The sequence below is a fragment of the Pelmatolapia mariae genome, linkage group LG17 (assembly GCF_036321145.2).
Source record: "Pelmatolapia mariae isolate MD_Pm_ZW linkage group LG17, Pm_UMD_F_2, whole genome shotgun sequence".
Lineage (NCBI taxonomy): Eukaryota > Metazoa > Chordata > Actinopteri > Cichliformes > Cichlidae > Pelmatolapia > Pelmatolapia mariae.
This window is the reverse complement of record NC_086242.1, coordinates 24,662,846-24,679,637: the sequence shown is the minus strand read 5'-3', so window position 1 is coordinate 24,679,637 and position 16,792 is coordinate 24,662,846. Positions and strand designations below refer to the sequence as shown.

The 16,792-nt window shown below is 39.7% G+C and overlaps 1 protein-coding gene across 3 annotated transcripts in view; it reads left to right on the top strand.

The window, feature by feature from the left end:
- nfic (nuclear factor I/C) overlaps nt 1–16,591 on the top strand; it is a 52,891-nt gene extending 36,300 nt beyond the window's left edge. For all 3 annotated transcript variants that reach the window (XM_063460664.1, XM_063460663.1, XM_063460666.1), the window contains exons 9-13: nt 1,141–1,254; nt 1,451–1,608; nt 4,866–5,049; nt 6,252–6,340; nt 6,694–16,591. In XM_063460664.1, coding sequence (XP_063316734.1) covers nt 1,141–1,254; nt 1,451–1,608; nt 4,866–5,049; nt 6,252–6,340; nt 6,694–6,714 — 566 coding nt within the window. In that variant the 3' untranslated portion in view covers nt 6,715–16,591. The remainder of the gene's footprint in view (nt 1–1,140; nt 1,255–1,450; nt 1,609–4,865; nt 5,050–6,251; nt 6,341–6,693) is intronic.
- The last annotated feature ends 201 nt before the right edge of the window (nt 16,592–16,792 follow it).

The window sequence follows — 16,792 nt, the reverse complement described above, 5'->3', positions numbered from 1 at the left end:
GCATTTAAAAAAATATTGTTGGTATTTATGAAGAGAGCACAGTGACATAATTGAATGCAAGAGGCGGGGTTTTTATGCGACTGACTATGTTGTATATCTATTTCTGTGAGGAGAATATTTAAATCAAGTATGCAAACTAATGTACTAACATTTGTGTTTGTACATTTGTGCAATTTACTGCTAATTCATCAAAACTAACAACTAAATCTATTAACTAAACCTAACCTATTTGGGTATTGTGCTCAGATGCTAATTTGCCCTGTTTATTAAATCTGGCCCTAAAGCTTGTTATGTAGGAAAATCCTGTTATTTACCAAAACAATACTAGCTAGTCAGTAGTATAAGTAAATAATAAAGAATTCATATATTTTATCAGTATTTTTATCAGGAGGCAGGGTCATGAACAGAGATTCTGGACAGTTGTTATGCATAAGCATAGGATTTGCTCAGGCAGCCTGTATCAGCTGCTGGCTCAGCAGATACCTTCTATACATTGCAATAAAGGGCGCGCATTTTAATCTGCTTTAGCTTTTGCATCCCACTGCATTTCATGCTAGGTGACTCAGTCAGTCCATATTCTGTGACTGTTGTCTACTCTGGGGGGCTCTGGGAGGGGCTCTTACTGTTATTCTCATTACCAGCTTCCCATGTATGCACATGGAAGGGCACCGATGCCTGCACTCCTTGCCTTATACTTTCCAAATGCCAAAGAAGAACGGCAGACCACACCTGACATTTGACCTGAATGACAGGTTCCTCATGCCACTCTAACAAAGTTCTAATCACTGGCGCCTAACCTGGAAATTCTGATTCTAATTTGGTGGAACTGAGTATCACTTACATACAATGTCTTACTTTTTTGGTTAGGTGCCACAAAACGTTTTAAAATGCAACATCAGCACAAAAGGAAACAGTTGGAAGACCTTTCCATTATAAGCCATGCAAATACCTGTGGTCTAGTACACAACTGGTTTCTGCTGAGTCAGGATCGTGTGTTTCATGATTATATATTATATTATTTTAAGACCAATTTCTAGAGAAACTGACATAAGTAGAAATGACAGAAAATTTTGGGTGCTTTTGTGTGTGTGCGTGCGTGTCTGTGTGTGTGTGTGTCTGTGTGTTGTGGGATTCATTTAGGGCTGTCTCCTCCGGTGAAGAAGGCAGAACTGGACAGTCCTTCTCCCCAGGAAGATTCACCAAGAATGGGTTCCTTTACTCAGCACCACCGGCCTGTTATAGCTGTTCACAGTGGTCAGTAGCACACACACACACACACACACACACACACACACACACACACACACACACACACACACACACACACACACACACACACACACACACACACACAGATATATATATCTATCTATATCTATATCTATATCTATATATTAATTTGTTATTTACTTAAAGGATGCACAGAACAACATGTCATTTTTTTTCTCAGGTCTGTCCCGGAGTCCACATCCCTCCTCATCTCTTCATTTCCCATCTTCCTCCTACTTCCCCCATGGAGCGATCCGTTATCCTCCTCATCTTGCCCAAGACCCTCTAAAGGATCTGGTTTCATTAGCCTGTGACCCTGCCAATCAAACCCCTAGCTCAGTGAGTACATCTAGTCAACACAAGCCAACACACTATTCCCTTTTTCCACTGCACCTTGAGCTACTACCTAGTATTACACGTATGCTGCAAAAATAAGTACAAATGTTTTTGAAGACAGATATTTCTTGTGCAACCAATTCAGTCACCATATTAGCAGTTCCTCCAGACCTGCAGCACTTTGTAACTATAGACAGGGGTGCACATAAGTGGTCCGCAGGTGCGCATGTGCTGTCAAAATAAAAGACGCACGCCAGATAAGAAGTTGCAACGCGCGTTTGCGTACATAAGATTTTCTGGAGGAGGACAGACGTTTGTTTAGAACTCTTAAAGATGTCGAAGAAGCTCCTTTAAGCAATTACTTTGGTGTTTCTCCACCTCCAAAGAAATGTTAGAAGGAGTCGGAACCGCAACAGAAGCGCGTATTCTCGGAAAAGTGGTTGCAGGAGGTGAGCTGGCATTTGTTTGAAGCCAGAAAAATCTTATGTACGCAAACGCACGTTGCAACTTCTTATCTGGTGCACGTCTTTTATTTTGACAGCGCATGCGCACCTGCGGACCACTTATGTGCACCCCTGTCTATAGATGGAGAGTGGCAATATCTCCACATGTATAAACATAAAAGTAAAAAAAGACACAAAGAGAAGAAACCGGTTCGGATTCTAACTTTGATGCAGCAAGTACTTTTTTTACATTAAAAAAACCGCTGAATGTGGAGCAGTGAAGGTAGAAGCAAGTCAGAATATGTGTGTGTGAATTAGAGGGAGACAGGAGGAAAGGTGAAAATGCAAGGTGTAGAGATATTGAAGGTTAGAAATGAGGACATCAGAAGGACAGCTCAGCGCCAGAGAGGCTGAGATAGTTTGGACATGTGCAGAAGAGGGAGTGCGGATATATCAGACAAAGGATGATGATGAAGATGGAGCTGAGAGGCAGGAGGAAAAGAGGAAGACCTCAGAAGATTCATGTATGTAATAAAGGAGCACATGTAGAGGGCTTGTGTGACCGAGGAGGATGCTGGGATAGGGTGAGATGGACACAGATAATCTGTTGTAGCGACCCTTAAGACAGCAACCAAAAGAAAGAGGAAATCTCATCTACAGTGGCTTGCAAAAGTATTCGGCCCCCTTGAACTTTTCCACATTTTGTCACATTACAGCCACAAACATGAATTAATTTTATTGGGATTCCATGTGAAAGACCAATACAAAGTGGTGTACAGGTGAGAAGTGGAACGAAAATCATACATGATTCCAAACATTTTTTACAAATAAATAACTGAAAAGTGGGGTGTGCGTAATTATTCAGCCCCCTGAGTCAATACTTTGTAGAACCACCTTTTGCTGCAATTACAGCTGCCAGTCTTTTAGGGTATGTCTCTACCAGCTTTGCACATCTAGAGACTGAAATCCTTGCCCATTCTTCTTTGCAAAACAGCTCCAGCTCAGTCAGATTAGATGGACAGCGTTTGTGAACAGCAGTTTTCAGATCTTGCCACAGATTCTCGATTGGATTTAGACACCAGACAGGTCAGGGATAAAGTTATTGAGAAATTTAAAGCAGGCTTAGGCTACAAAAAGATTTCCCAAGCCTTGAACATCCCACAGAGCACTGTTCAAGCGATCATTCAGAAATGGAAGGAGTGTGGCACAACTGTAAACCTACCAAGACAAGGCCGTCCACCTAAACTCACAGGCTGAACAAGGAGAGCGCTGATCAGAAATGCAGCCAAGAGGCCCATGGTGACTCTGGACGAGCTGCAGAGATCTACAGCTCAGGTGGGGGAATCTGTCCATAGGACAACTATTAGTCGTGCACTGCACAAAGTTGGCTTTTATGGAAGAGTGGCAAGAAGAAAGCCATTGTTAACAGAAAACCATAAGAAGTCCCGTTTGCAGTTTGCCACAAGCCATGTGGGGGACACAGCTAACATGTGGAAGAAGGTGCTCTGGTCAGATGAGACCAAAATGGAACTTTTTGGACAAAATGCAAAACGCTATGTGTGGTGGAAAACTAACACTGCACATCACTCTGAACACACCATCCCCACTACTGTCAAATATGGTGGTGGCAGCATCATGCTCTGGGGGTGCTTCTCTTCAGCAGGGACAGGGACGCTGGTCAGAGTTGATGGGAAGATGGATGGAACCAAATACAGGGCAATCTTGGAAGAAAACCTCTTGGAGTCTGCAAAAGACTTGAGACTGGGGCGGAGGTTCACCTTCCAGCAGGACAACGACCCTAAACATAAAGCCAGGGCAACAATGGAATGGTTTAAAACAAAACATATCCATGTGTTAGAGTGGCCCAGTCAAAGTCCAGATCTAAATCCAATCGAGAATCTGTGGCAAGATCTGAAAACTGCTGTTCACAAACGCTGTCCATCTAATCTGACTGAGCTGGAGCTGTTTTGCAAAGAAGAATAGGCAAGGATTTCAGTCTCTAGATGTGCAAAGCTGGTAGAGACATACCCTAAAAGACTGGCAGCTGTAATTGCAGCAAAAGGTGGTTCTACAAAGTATTGACTCAGGGGGCTGAATAATTACGCACACCCCACTTTTCAGTTATTTATTTGTAAAAAATGTTTGGAATCATGTATGATTTTCGTTCCACTTCTCACGTGTACACCACTTTGTATTGGTCTTTCACATGGAATTCCAATAAAATTGATTCATGTTTGTGGCTGTAATGTGACAAAATGTGGAAAAGTTCAAGGGGGCCGAATACTTTTGCAAGCCACTGTAATTTTTTATTCCACACTGGATATCCACAGTGCAATGTATAAATTAGACCACTTCCTGTGAGTTCCAGTCACCACCCTAAGGACAAAACCCTCAGAGGCACATGACATCACCTCTGTCCATAACACTAGGATATTTCATACTACTGTGGGTTTAATGCTTCTTTAATGAACTTTTTCTTCATTTTCAAGAAACTTAAGGGACACAGTACCCGATTTAAATGTTTTCCAGGCTCTTGCCTTAAGGATCCAATGAGATTTATTAACCAAAACAACATCATTGTGGTGTCCTCGGGATTCCCATATGCTTGTTTGCCATTCACCTAGGGACCATTTTTGATCCGAGGACACCACAAGGGTTACGATAAGACTAAAAAAATTATTAAATACATTCCATATATAAACACAGAGCATTGTATTGCATGACACTCAAATACAGTCATTGCAGTATTTTAATCTCTGTTCTGAAACAATGTGTCAATTTTTGTGAGAAATAAAATTCATTTCCAAAATATTCCAGCTGAATGGAAGTAACCAGGTCAAAGTGCCCAGTCATTACATCTCGGCACAAATGTTGGCACCCCCTGGACCTGCACCCTCCCTGGCGAGTCCCCCATCCTCCCTTTCTAGGCCGACCCTTCCTACAGAGTCAAAAGCTACTACCACGTCCTCTGATGCAGGAGCAAACTCCCCCACATCACCCAGTAAGTGGTCATAAATAACCTTCTACATATACAGATAATATATATATATATATATATCTTTATATATATATACAGTTTGTACAAAACATTTCAGTGAATACAGGTGAAAATGAGCATAAAGGCTTAGAGCATCAGTGACAAGTAGAGCAACTAATAATTCTCTAACTGTTCCCTAACATCAAATAACTTCCAGTATATCTTCAGTATCAAGCTGGTCAAATAAAGGTTATTAGTAAATGTTGCAAATTTGATTTTCCAAAGTATAAGCAAATATTAATATGCTGCCACAGAATAAAACAGTTCAGCAGAAGCTGCTGTGTACACTTCCATGTTCAATGCCCTGGCACGATATTAGAATTTTCTCATATTTTGTCAAGCTTGTGATTTCTGACAGAAATCTGATGCCATACTGTTATTCAGATCAATTACATACATTAAAAGTGGAGAACATGCTACATGAATCTTTCAAAAACGACACTGTTAGGAGATGGTCATTATCATTCAAACACAATATGAAAAGAAGTAACTATGCCTTTTGAGATACTGCTTTCTGCGCTCACTTGGTTGAGCAGGTGACCCATTTGCACTTTCTTGTAAAAACAGGTATGAGAATAGACTGGCAGGTCCAGACGCAGGAGGTGGACTGATGTTAATACCTGATAAAGACAGTGTTGTTACAATGTCGTTGTTAGTTTGCAGTTAATTAATTATATTTTGTTTACATTGCTGTTCCAAACCTTTCTGCTCATTTCTGTGTAAACATTTGAATGTGTGTCAGTTGTATTTCATATACAGTGGACACTTAAAGCCCAGATCTATGCTGGGCGACATTTGCGGAGTTTGGGGTTTTATTCCAACTTCCAACCTGCAATACACCGAATAAAGACAGAATAAATATAATATATTTATATAATATAGAATAAAGAGGAGATGGGCAATACTCTGCCCAGTTCACATCAATTTCTCAGACAATTCTGAAGGAAAAGACGAACAATAAGCAAACTTAATTCAGCCAAATATTCTACAGTGAGCAGAGTTGGCGCAGTGCCTCATTAAAGTGACTGACTTCAGGGCATTTGATGCTGTACTATGCTGTAGTTGTTGCTGTTGCTGTTGACAGAACTCGTTGTGTAAGGTGTTGCATTGTTCAACTAATTGTGAGTTCATGGAGATAGTGTAAGAATGATGTTGTTAACCCTCAGCATACTCTGCCCCGGGGACCCCTCCAGCTAATCGATCATCCTTCGTGGGAGTCACCCCTCGAGACCCAGGTGGACTCTACCAAGCGCAGGTCAGTATGGTTTACTTCATTGTAAAAGTCGTTTTAGGAAGGATTCAGATGACCCCAAACACCAGAAATTTAGAGATTTCACTGTTTAATATCTGGAAAATTCTGGTATTTTTAGTTCTGTGCCGTGTATTCCCAAATGGCAGTTTCAAAGGTTGAGTTGTAGCTGCTGCTGGCAAACGTCTCTCTAATACTGCACGTAGATGTTTTCAGTAGCAGTGTTTAGTTCAACATGATCAAGAAAGTCTTGGATTATACTTGTGTGTGAGAGGAACTCTGACTGTACATTTCTAAGCTGAGTCGTTTTAAGTGTGCTATGTATTTGTGTTTTAATTGTGTGTCTGTCTCCTTTCCAGTCTTGGTATTTGGGCAACTGAGGGAACTTTGGAGGAAACGTGATTGTCATGACAGTAAACTACTGGGGGGAAAAAATAATGTTGTGAAGACATTTCCAGAGGAAAAATATATTAACCTCTAGTCATACATATATATAAATATACTTTGCAATATATTTATACATGTGTAAAGAGACGTCCTGGATGGAAGAAGGATGCTGGGCTCTCTCAGCCGTTTTATATCCCCAGAATGAACTATGCTTTATGACATTACATGTTTGTCACAAATGGCATATTTTCAAAGAAAAGTAACGACTTAATGCAGAGGTTTCATTGGTCCAAATGAACTACAGACCAGAACCAGGCATCAACACATCAGATTCTCAGAAGCCTGAAACTTAACTGTGTCCCCAGGATGAGTCCTGTTTCCCTGGGATGGATGTCAGCCTTGACCCCGTACCCTGGATCTCGACACTAAGTCAACTACAAGGCCTATATAGACCTCATCCCTCCCTCAACACTTAAAATGCCCCACTCTCCGCTGCAGGTGCTGCTTATAATATATGCAAATAAGCCTCCTTTAATTTCTGAACCGACCAGAAGAGGTTGTTAATATTTAATGTTTATTTGCACTTTTTAAGTATGTTATTGATACGTCTGAAGAAAATTACAAGCTGAATAGCGCAGTTTATTTCACTCTTCCCAACAAAACACAGAGGCTTCATCTTTTTTATTGACAATCATCCACCTGAAATTATTTAGTTGCTTTGCAAGGTTCATGTTTGTAAGACTGTTTGATTGTGCTCTTTGGTAGAAAACAACGAGTAATAGTGGAATATAAGAGCTATATTCATGCCTCCTCCTCCACAGCACACAATGCTACAGCTGAAAGCAAGTGTGGAGCAAGGCCCAGTTTTACTATGCCATGTTAGAGTGCATGAGTGGGCCATGACCTCAGTTCCAAACGTACAGTGTTTGACATTGACGTGACTTCCTCAGTAGAATTATCAAAAGGCAAACACATACCTGGATGATGTGGCAGCACAGCCAGCAGTACATTGGCTGCTGAATGTGGCTGAACTGTAGCCTGGTTGTGTAATGTAGTGTGCGTGTGTGTCTGTAGATGATTGTGTATGAGAATGTGATGGTTCCTGCATTTCCACACTCATTCCTGCTTTGAAGAGATGTCCTGTAGTTTCTGTTTGTCTCAAAATGACAGGATCTGTGTTTGTGTGTGGGTGGGTTAGAAAGAGATAAAGCAGGTGCTGCACTATGATTACAGTAAAATACGTTTTTTTCAAAAGTTATGATGTGGTATGTTGCCAAGCTGGAGGTTTAGCAGACTGTTTTTTGTTTTTGATGAAGTTGTTGATGCTGATGAGCATGTTATGCATATATGACTTGAACTGTGGACAAAATCTGGGTGTGTCGTCTAGCTGTAGAGTAAGTTGTGGCCCCTGAGAAGTTCTGCTCTGTGTAGTTCAACCCCAACCCAATCTGAACAACGTGTGATGGAACAGCAGCAGTAGGGTTTGATTTGGGACTGGGCTGGGTGACACAGGTGAACAGAAGAACGGTGCTAGAGTTGTTTTCCAGTTTGAAGTGCCAACATCAACAAATTAAGCATTTTAAGGTAGGTCGCGCCCTTGGTTTTCTGTGTAAATGTTGATATAGAGTTTGCATTATTGCTAGTGAGGCAAAGCAGTGTTCTGTTATCGCTGACGTTTCACAGCTTCAGTTATCAAATACATTTCTATAGTGATCTATTGAAAGGCTTACAAGCTACATTTTAACATTGACTGAAATCTTCAGAAACATTTAAAAAGGTGAAAAAACATAATGATGAAAGAAGGAATAAAATTGAGGATCAGATTCTTGAATGCACCTTAAACATCATCAGTTCTGGCAAATAAAATTCATTGTAAACTCTAAAAGAAACAGTAGTAGACATGTGCACCATGGCCCTTTGATAAATCTTACACAGTGTCATTTGTGTAAGGTAATGTGACATGTTGACAATGTCAAGATTTTTAAGAAGTAATACATTATAGTCTGTGCCATACTTTATCTCTAAGAACTGGTGAGTCTAAAGCACTCTCCTAAACGCTTGTCGACTTACTATTTTTCCATGGATGTAACCATGTAAAAATGTGTTTTTGATAGTGCAATCTGATTGGATACCACACGAGAAGAGTTTCCGAGTAACCTGTATTATTCACAGGAAATTTTCTGCTGGATTGTTTCTGCAGTCTGTCATTTTTTTCCACTTGCTTTCTGTGCACAGAGAGTAAGAGAAAACTCCAGACATTGTTCCTTGGTGTAGTTGTTGTAGGCTGTTTTCATGACCCACATTTGTCTCAATCTCCCTGGAAACAAATATTCTTATTGGGAGAAAGGTTTTTTTTAAAGAGTGTCCCCACTGCTGTGGTCTGACCAATGACAGTTTTCTTCAAGTCCTATGCTTCAGCACCTTCAATGCGAAATAATAAAATGGATATTGGTTCAGAGATCCATATATTTTCAGCTTTAACTAGGAAACCCAATGCTTCCTAGGATGTAGGCCTGAACACTTTCTGTTCTCAGAAAAGAAAACAGGATCTTGCAGAGCTTTGTTTCCACATTCTATGGAAAACTCACCCGAGGACATTTTATCATTCAGCAGGACAATGATTCAATTCTATAATATTCACATAGCACCAGTTTACAACAACAGTTTTGTCTTTATATGGTAAGGTAAACATTAGGATATAATACAGGATTAGAGCCTCCTTTTAAGGGAGTAGACACAAATTAAGAACATGCAACATATAACTATACATACTTATTGAGTGAGAAAAAGGGGAGAGGAGAAGTGCATGTGCCCCAGCAGCATTTAGCCATTTGAATTTGTCATGTGGCTCAACAGCACCAAAACTGGCTCAGTAGATAAAATAAATGTTTGCAGTGTGTTCTAATAATAGTACGTAAGGGAAGCATATATAATGTAGGTACTGGTCCCAGTACAGAATCTAATGGAACTTCATGACTGACTTTTTAGCGTGAGGAAGTTTTGTTTACGTGATTAATTCTGAACCCCTAAGCTTGTGGCACTGTGTATTTAAAAGGGTTTATGCTCAGACCTGCTCAAGTTAAAGCAGAGGCCTTAAAGAGAATGTGCTGAAGTTCAACAGCTGAAGAAGAAAATTGCTTCACTGGGCTTCCAGTGAACTGTTAGCAAAGCAGGTGGTATAGTCACTGGAAATATTGGACCCAGGGTTTCCAGTGATATTTACAGTTTTGATCATGCAAGATATTATTTTGCACAGGAAGCAAACATCTGTGGGATCATGCAAACACCTTGCACCAAAATGCACCAAGCAGCAGAAAAAGACAGGAGTTCACAGATATGGACGGGCTTCACGTGTGTGTTTGTACAGCAATTCGGACAAAAACCAGAAATTCCATTTTAACATTTTCCTTCTATTTCTCCTGCCTCCTGTTGTCTTTACATTTATAAATGCTTGTGTGAGTTAATATGGGAATGAGCATGAATGATCAATTTCTAAGGAATCTTACTTGGACGTGTCCCCATATAATTTGAACTTGAAATTTGATTTGATCTTGTCTGTTTTCTGTCAGGCCACACCTAAAATGTACTTTACCTTGCATTAGAGCAGAGATGTCGGTGTATTTCCTTTTTCTTTCCCACGGTTTGGGGGCTATAGCTAAGTTAATTTAGTGCCTACAAGGGATCAATGACATGGACAGAAAGTGTTGATATGAACTGGATTTTAGTTTGAGGTTCAGTTAAAGTTGTCTTAAAGCTGATGTATATTGCATGGTGCTGTCCTGGTCGCTGTGCTGACCTAACCAATGCATGGCTCAACTTGATAATACCTCTCCATCTCTGTCCTGCTCTTCCTCATCCTTCTTTTCCTCCCTCTGTTCTGCAGACTACATCAGAGGGAAGTGGATGGAAGGCTATATGTTTCTTTGAATTTAATAATAGCTCTGTTGTTAAACTTTTGCACGATATTTCGTAAAACACATTATGTGCCTTGCCTTTAGTTAAAGAACAGTAATATTTTATGGAAACATGATCATATGTTTCACGGTACAAAAAAGCTGCATGTGTGATTACTCGACATTAACCAGTGTAGCAAGTGCACATTTTTTGGTTGTGGTGGTGCGCCACCTGAGATAGTAACTTACGGCTAAGCTCTATGAAAGCTTTCACTAGCTGTTTATCATCTACTCTGTTATCCTAAAGATAGAGCAATTTTTACAGTGTGAAAGGAAGAGTGTGAAACTTTGCGGAAATATGCTCTTTTTACTGTCGTATGAAGAAAACAACTTTGTTCCCTAAATAATATACATTTGGTTGCCATTAAGGTAGCTCAGCTGTTATATCATGACCTACTGAAAGTGTGAACTTGGTCTGTAAGGCCCCAGTGACACAGGCCTGGAGATCAGTTGACTACCATCTGGCAACTACACATGAGAAAAACGTGTCCTCGGCTACTCCGAGTGGTAGTGAAACTGTGAAAAGTGCCACACAAACCGGAAATGGACAACCTGTGCCGTCCAACTAAAAGTTTTGCCTTTTACAGTTGGTTGGCTGAAGTAGAGAGTCTTAACTTTTACTTTGAAGGCAAATATCCTGTCTTTTCACTTTGCATAGCAAGTTTTGCTCTTGGAACTTGGCATCTTCCATGCAAACTACTGTGGCAGTCTGCTAGCATCTAAAGCAATCACAAGGAAGTTTTTGATGCAGCACCATCTGTGTGAGCAATTTCACCCAGCAACTGCCAGCAACCACTCGCCATCTGGTTGGGAAATATCCATTTTTCACTGGAAGGTTCCCAGAAGTTGACAGGTCTCTAGGCTGGTGTGACTGAGGCCTAAGTGTGAGAACATGTAGATGTGAACCAGCCTCCAAATATATACACCTGCTGTCATATATATCACTTAGGTCCCATGCTTGATTTATTGCAACAAAAACACGTGAACACATGGAAAAGACTGCAGTTCCCAGTATTTTAGGCTGTTCCTTTAGACTCTGTGGATTTTTCTGGTGTTATCTGAGATACTCAGGTGTTGACTGCACTCATATAGCTGATTGGATTCAGTGGCTGTGCTGTTTAAGGCTGGCGTGTAGGCTGAGGAGTCTGTGGGCTAATGTAAGTGAACATTATTGGTGTTGCTATGTGTAAAGTCACATGCACACATTGTTTGATATTTGCTTAGATATGTGTTATATGAAAATTGGACACCATTGTGTTGTAGTAAAATGGTTTTTCTGGGCGTGGTTAAATATGGATGGAAACTTTGATTTGAAAATGACACTTTGCAGAGGCTAAAACACGGGTTGAGAAAGTCAAGTCTGGTGGTAAGTCCTGCCTAAATGCTCGCAATACAAACAAAAGCCATCTTCAGAGGCACTGCTCAGCTCTATCTACTTAACGTTTTATTGTCCCATGTTAGATGCATATAGACACATTTAAAGGTACTTATTGCAGGGAAAAATCTTGTTGGGCTTTAGCTAGTATGGCCACGTATGGTTGCCATGTAATGGAAGCATGTTAAACATGTACAGGTTTAGATTTCAGGGCTTTGCAGCTTTATGACTGGTGATGAGAACACCGTCCAATTGCCTATATGACGACTTTGATCCTGTTACTCAGCATGTGATAAAAGGCCATAAATGACTTTGAGTTAACATTATTTTTACTCATCTTCGCTTTAGGTTATTTTTAGGTTTTCCTTGGGTTATTATTACTTTGCTTTAGAATTATAGTTTTAAACACATCAGTGTGTATAAAAATATATACAAAATGCACTTATTAGTTATCAAGATGTATAGAATGTTTAAATCATTTGTGGCTGTCTTATACAGTAAGTGGAAACCATGAAATGGGGAAAATTCTGTCTCTTAGAGAAAAATGTGGACAACAAAGCTGTAGTGGGTGAGAGACAGGTTTGGACGTCAACTGAAGTGAAATGACACAATGCACAACTGCTAAGACTTCACAATCTCCTAAATGTGTCATTGTGATAAAGAAATGTTGACAGTGATGTCACATGTAGCAATGTTTTTGTAATACATAAATTATGTCCTGAAATATTGAAACTTTTTTTATAGGATCGAGCTGTTTGAAATTACACATTGGGCTTGACTAATGAAATGCTTCTTCTTACTGTAGCACCACACTTATAAGAATATGGCCTTATTTTTGCAAGCGTCAATGAAGGTTGAGTCAACAGTTAAAAATGTTTAGGTCAAGTACTTGTGTGCAGAAATGGTATACATAGAAAAACAAGGAATAATTTATCTAAATATTTTGGTGAAAATTAAACGAAATAGGACAGTGTTTTTAAAAAAAGCATTGAGTCTTGGACTATACTGGTCCATCGCTGCTTCAAAAATAAAGGTCTTCACCACTGACACGTCATCCATAATAGGGCAAACACTGACAGAGAGAGAATGGCAGCAACGTGACGCTCTAGCAAGTTAGAAAAGAGCAATATCTGGTCATTTTATTGCACATCAGTTGCACAAACACTTTTACCCGCTGAGGATGGTGATGGTATGGGAGCTTATAGGGCGTGCCCTCAGGTATTAGTTTCTTCACACACAGACCTAAGACTTGTAGCAATACAGCAAGAACCCACCAATCCTGGTCAGGTGTACAACTTTAGCAAATCAGAGGATCCTCAGAGACCTCCTGATGGGAGTTCCATCAGAAATTATGAGCCAAAGTGGAAAGTGTAATTGTTGCTGCAAGATCATAAATAGAAGCTGAGTGGTAGAAGCTTTAATTCAGAGCTTTGGACTTTGATTGTGGCTGTGATTATAAACCTTAAATAACATGTATTTTGGCTTGAATGATATCTAGTAACCTGACTATGGTGATATATCCAAAACTGTATGAAGACAGACTGTGTTGCTTGTACGGTTACCAAATCTTTATGTACTTTACTTAATGTTAAAACCTATTAACCTATGATGGGTCTGATTGCGGTTAAGTTGCGATGAGGCCCACTATTTGCAAACATGTTTTTTCTTCACGCGTATAGGAAATATAGAACTTGCTTTTAGATTTAGTTGCTTTAAAAGTTTCAAATACATTTTTAACAAACACTACAGCCAAAAATGCCCATGCAAAATGTGCAAGTGGTTTACAAAAAACTGTACAAGCTTTGTAGTTGTTCCTTCTCCTCCAGCTGACGACCACGATAGAAACTCACGCAAACCTTCACCTGTGGAAAGAATGTACGCACAGTTTACTGGCACGTGACTTAAAATCCACATTTTGGATGCAATGCTGTCAGGAAACAGTGTGAACTGTTGATGTGCGTCTTCATTTCTGTTTCCCACCAAACGAAAACCTGACAACAGGATGCCTAAGTAACACACTCACTCTGCTGAGTGGAAGACACATGCCCAGTACTGTTAAGGTGATAGCGTTTCAAGCTTGTGCCGTATGTTTACACAATGTTTGAAATAGAGGTCTATCATTATCATATCATCATATCATAAAATACTGAAATCAAGACCAAATTTATCAAGAATTACAGCTATTAATTAATCATAATTGACATGTGATGTGTCTTGATATTATGATCTTTTTTTTTGCTAGAAAATTCAACTTTAAAGAAAGCGACACACCAGTTCAGGCTCTCATGCGGACACTGTCCTCTTACTGAAAGTGTACAGACATGCAAACTCATCAAGTTCCTCGCTCTATTCAAATAAACCAGCAGGGCAGCAGCAACTGAAAAGTTCTACCAAAAACAATGTCAATAAGCAGTGCCTATCACTTTACTGTTGGAGGTATTTTGTAAGCTGTAGGTGTTGTTTTCAGACCCTACATGGTTTGGTGACAAACAGTGTTGCCCTCACCGGTGCGGGTCCTGAAGTAACAAGCCATACAACAAACCAAAGAGTTGAAGGAAATCTAGAGATAACACTGAGTGTGCATTTTGGGGGACACTAAAGTTCAGAGGTTTTACAGTTTATGGTACTTCATGTTATGCTGTACTACGTTCGGGGCCTACAGCTGTGTTCTATTTTCAGCTTTTATAGGTCACACGTGAAAACATTATAAATGCAGCACAAATGTGATGCCACATTACAAAAAGGAGCATCTGTATCAGTTGATTTATCCACTGCAGTGTGCTGTCAGTGCATGGAGGTCTGTATTATCATTATTATTCAGTTATGATAATGTGTCAGTTGTAGTAATCAGCTCTCTGATTTGCTTTCACCCACTGTCTACTATTTCCCCCTGCAAGCTAGTTCGCTTCACCGTCTTTTGTAAGACCCCACCCCCGCGAACACACACACAAACACACAGTGCAGTAAATACATGCATATTTCTTTTGTGCCACAGATACAGACTGGCGTTAACTGAGCGTGGGGTTGACTTGGTTCCCTCTAGATTTTTTTGAAACTCTGTGGTTTAAAGACAAACAAGTGCTGTTTAGGCGGCCACTGTTATTATAGTTCAAATTCTGATAATCAATGTATGTGTCCATATATTTCATGTTACACTGCATCACACCAGAGTCCAAACTGCTTGATGATTGTGATTAGCAGGTCATGTTCAGTATTGTGAACAGCTGTTTCTGAGTAAACAGTCGTACTGCAGGTGGTACTTCCTATTTTTTAGTTTCACGGCTGCAGATGATCAGATGTTGAACTGTTTGCTGTATGAGGAACAAAGGGACTGCAGAGGGCTCTTTTCTATGAACTATCAATGATATTCAATGCTCTACCCTACTGCTGCTGTTTCCTGGAACAACTCCATTGATTTGGTGACTCCAATATGTGTTTCTTTTTTTTGCTGTTACTTGAAATGCATGTTTGCGTTTTAATTTTTTTAATGGCCTTTGAAAACCTTTCCTGTAATTCAGACTTACAGCAGGAAACCACACTTGGTTACTAAAAATGGGATTGTAGAGCTGCAGGTTTTCCTCTGACAGTGATGCCATATTGATTTGTTTCTGTAACTGAAAGTACATTGCTACTGCACAGTTTACTCCATGTGCTCAAGATAGTATGTAATGAATGAAAGTTTTTTTTTCTCAGAGAATATTTGAATGCATATTTGAACATTTTTTTTCCATCATAACTTTTCCAGATATTATATTAAAAAACTGCTTGCTTGCTTCCAGACATATATCCCTTACATCAGAGAAAGCATAGGCATTAAAACATGTCATCAGTTATTGCATGACTGCAATTCACATAGACTGTCGTCCTTTTCACATTAACTCTATAGTTGGAATTGAGTTAGCCATGTGATAACAACAACAAAATCTTTTTATCACTTAAAATGGTCATGCATGATGCACACTGAGGTACGCTGGTACCTAAAAATAACAAAGCTGCAGTGAAGCAGAGAGCGGTCCCCTGTTACAGCGATATGGGAACGCCTCTGTGTTCTTTATTGTGTACTTTGGTCACAGTTTTAACATCTGGATAGAGCTGAGTCCATTCCATTCCATATTGGAAAGCTGAAGTGCTGACATTAATCCTGACCTCGAGATTTACTGTGGAAAGGGCTGCTGCTTCAAGCAGAAAGTAGTTTCTTGGCAGCTTTACCAAGCCTTTTAAGTACTTTTTACTATGTGGATTTTTTTGTTTTTTTGTTTGTTTTTCAGCTGAAATTATTGTCAGTCATATATTTTTGCATGGCATAAACTAAAGTCTCGCACTTACCGGTCTGATCCTCTTTGAATGTATAATGTTTGCGTGAAAGCCGTCTGAACCAGTGTTTATGACCTTATGTTATTCATCTGTTGTGGGGGATATTCAGCCTTTAGAACCACATTTAGACATTGCTATTGACAGATTCTAATGAAGTCATTTCTGGAAATGAGTATGTTTCCCTATGCAAAAATATACCATTAATAAACATGCTATTCTAAAACTCAACCAGCAGGCTCTGTTTCTTCATTCATTCATATCTGCTGTTATTATAATGAGCTGTATTATGAAGAATGATTTATTAGTAGACCTCCAACAGAAAACACAGGAAGATGCACTGGTTATTGGCAGTGAGAAATGAAATGTGAAGATCTCTTTTGAAGAGAAATTTGAAATGATCATTCCATTTCCAAAAAAGTGGTGACACTG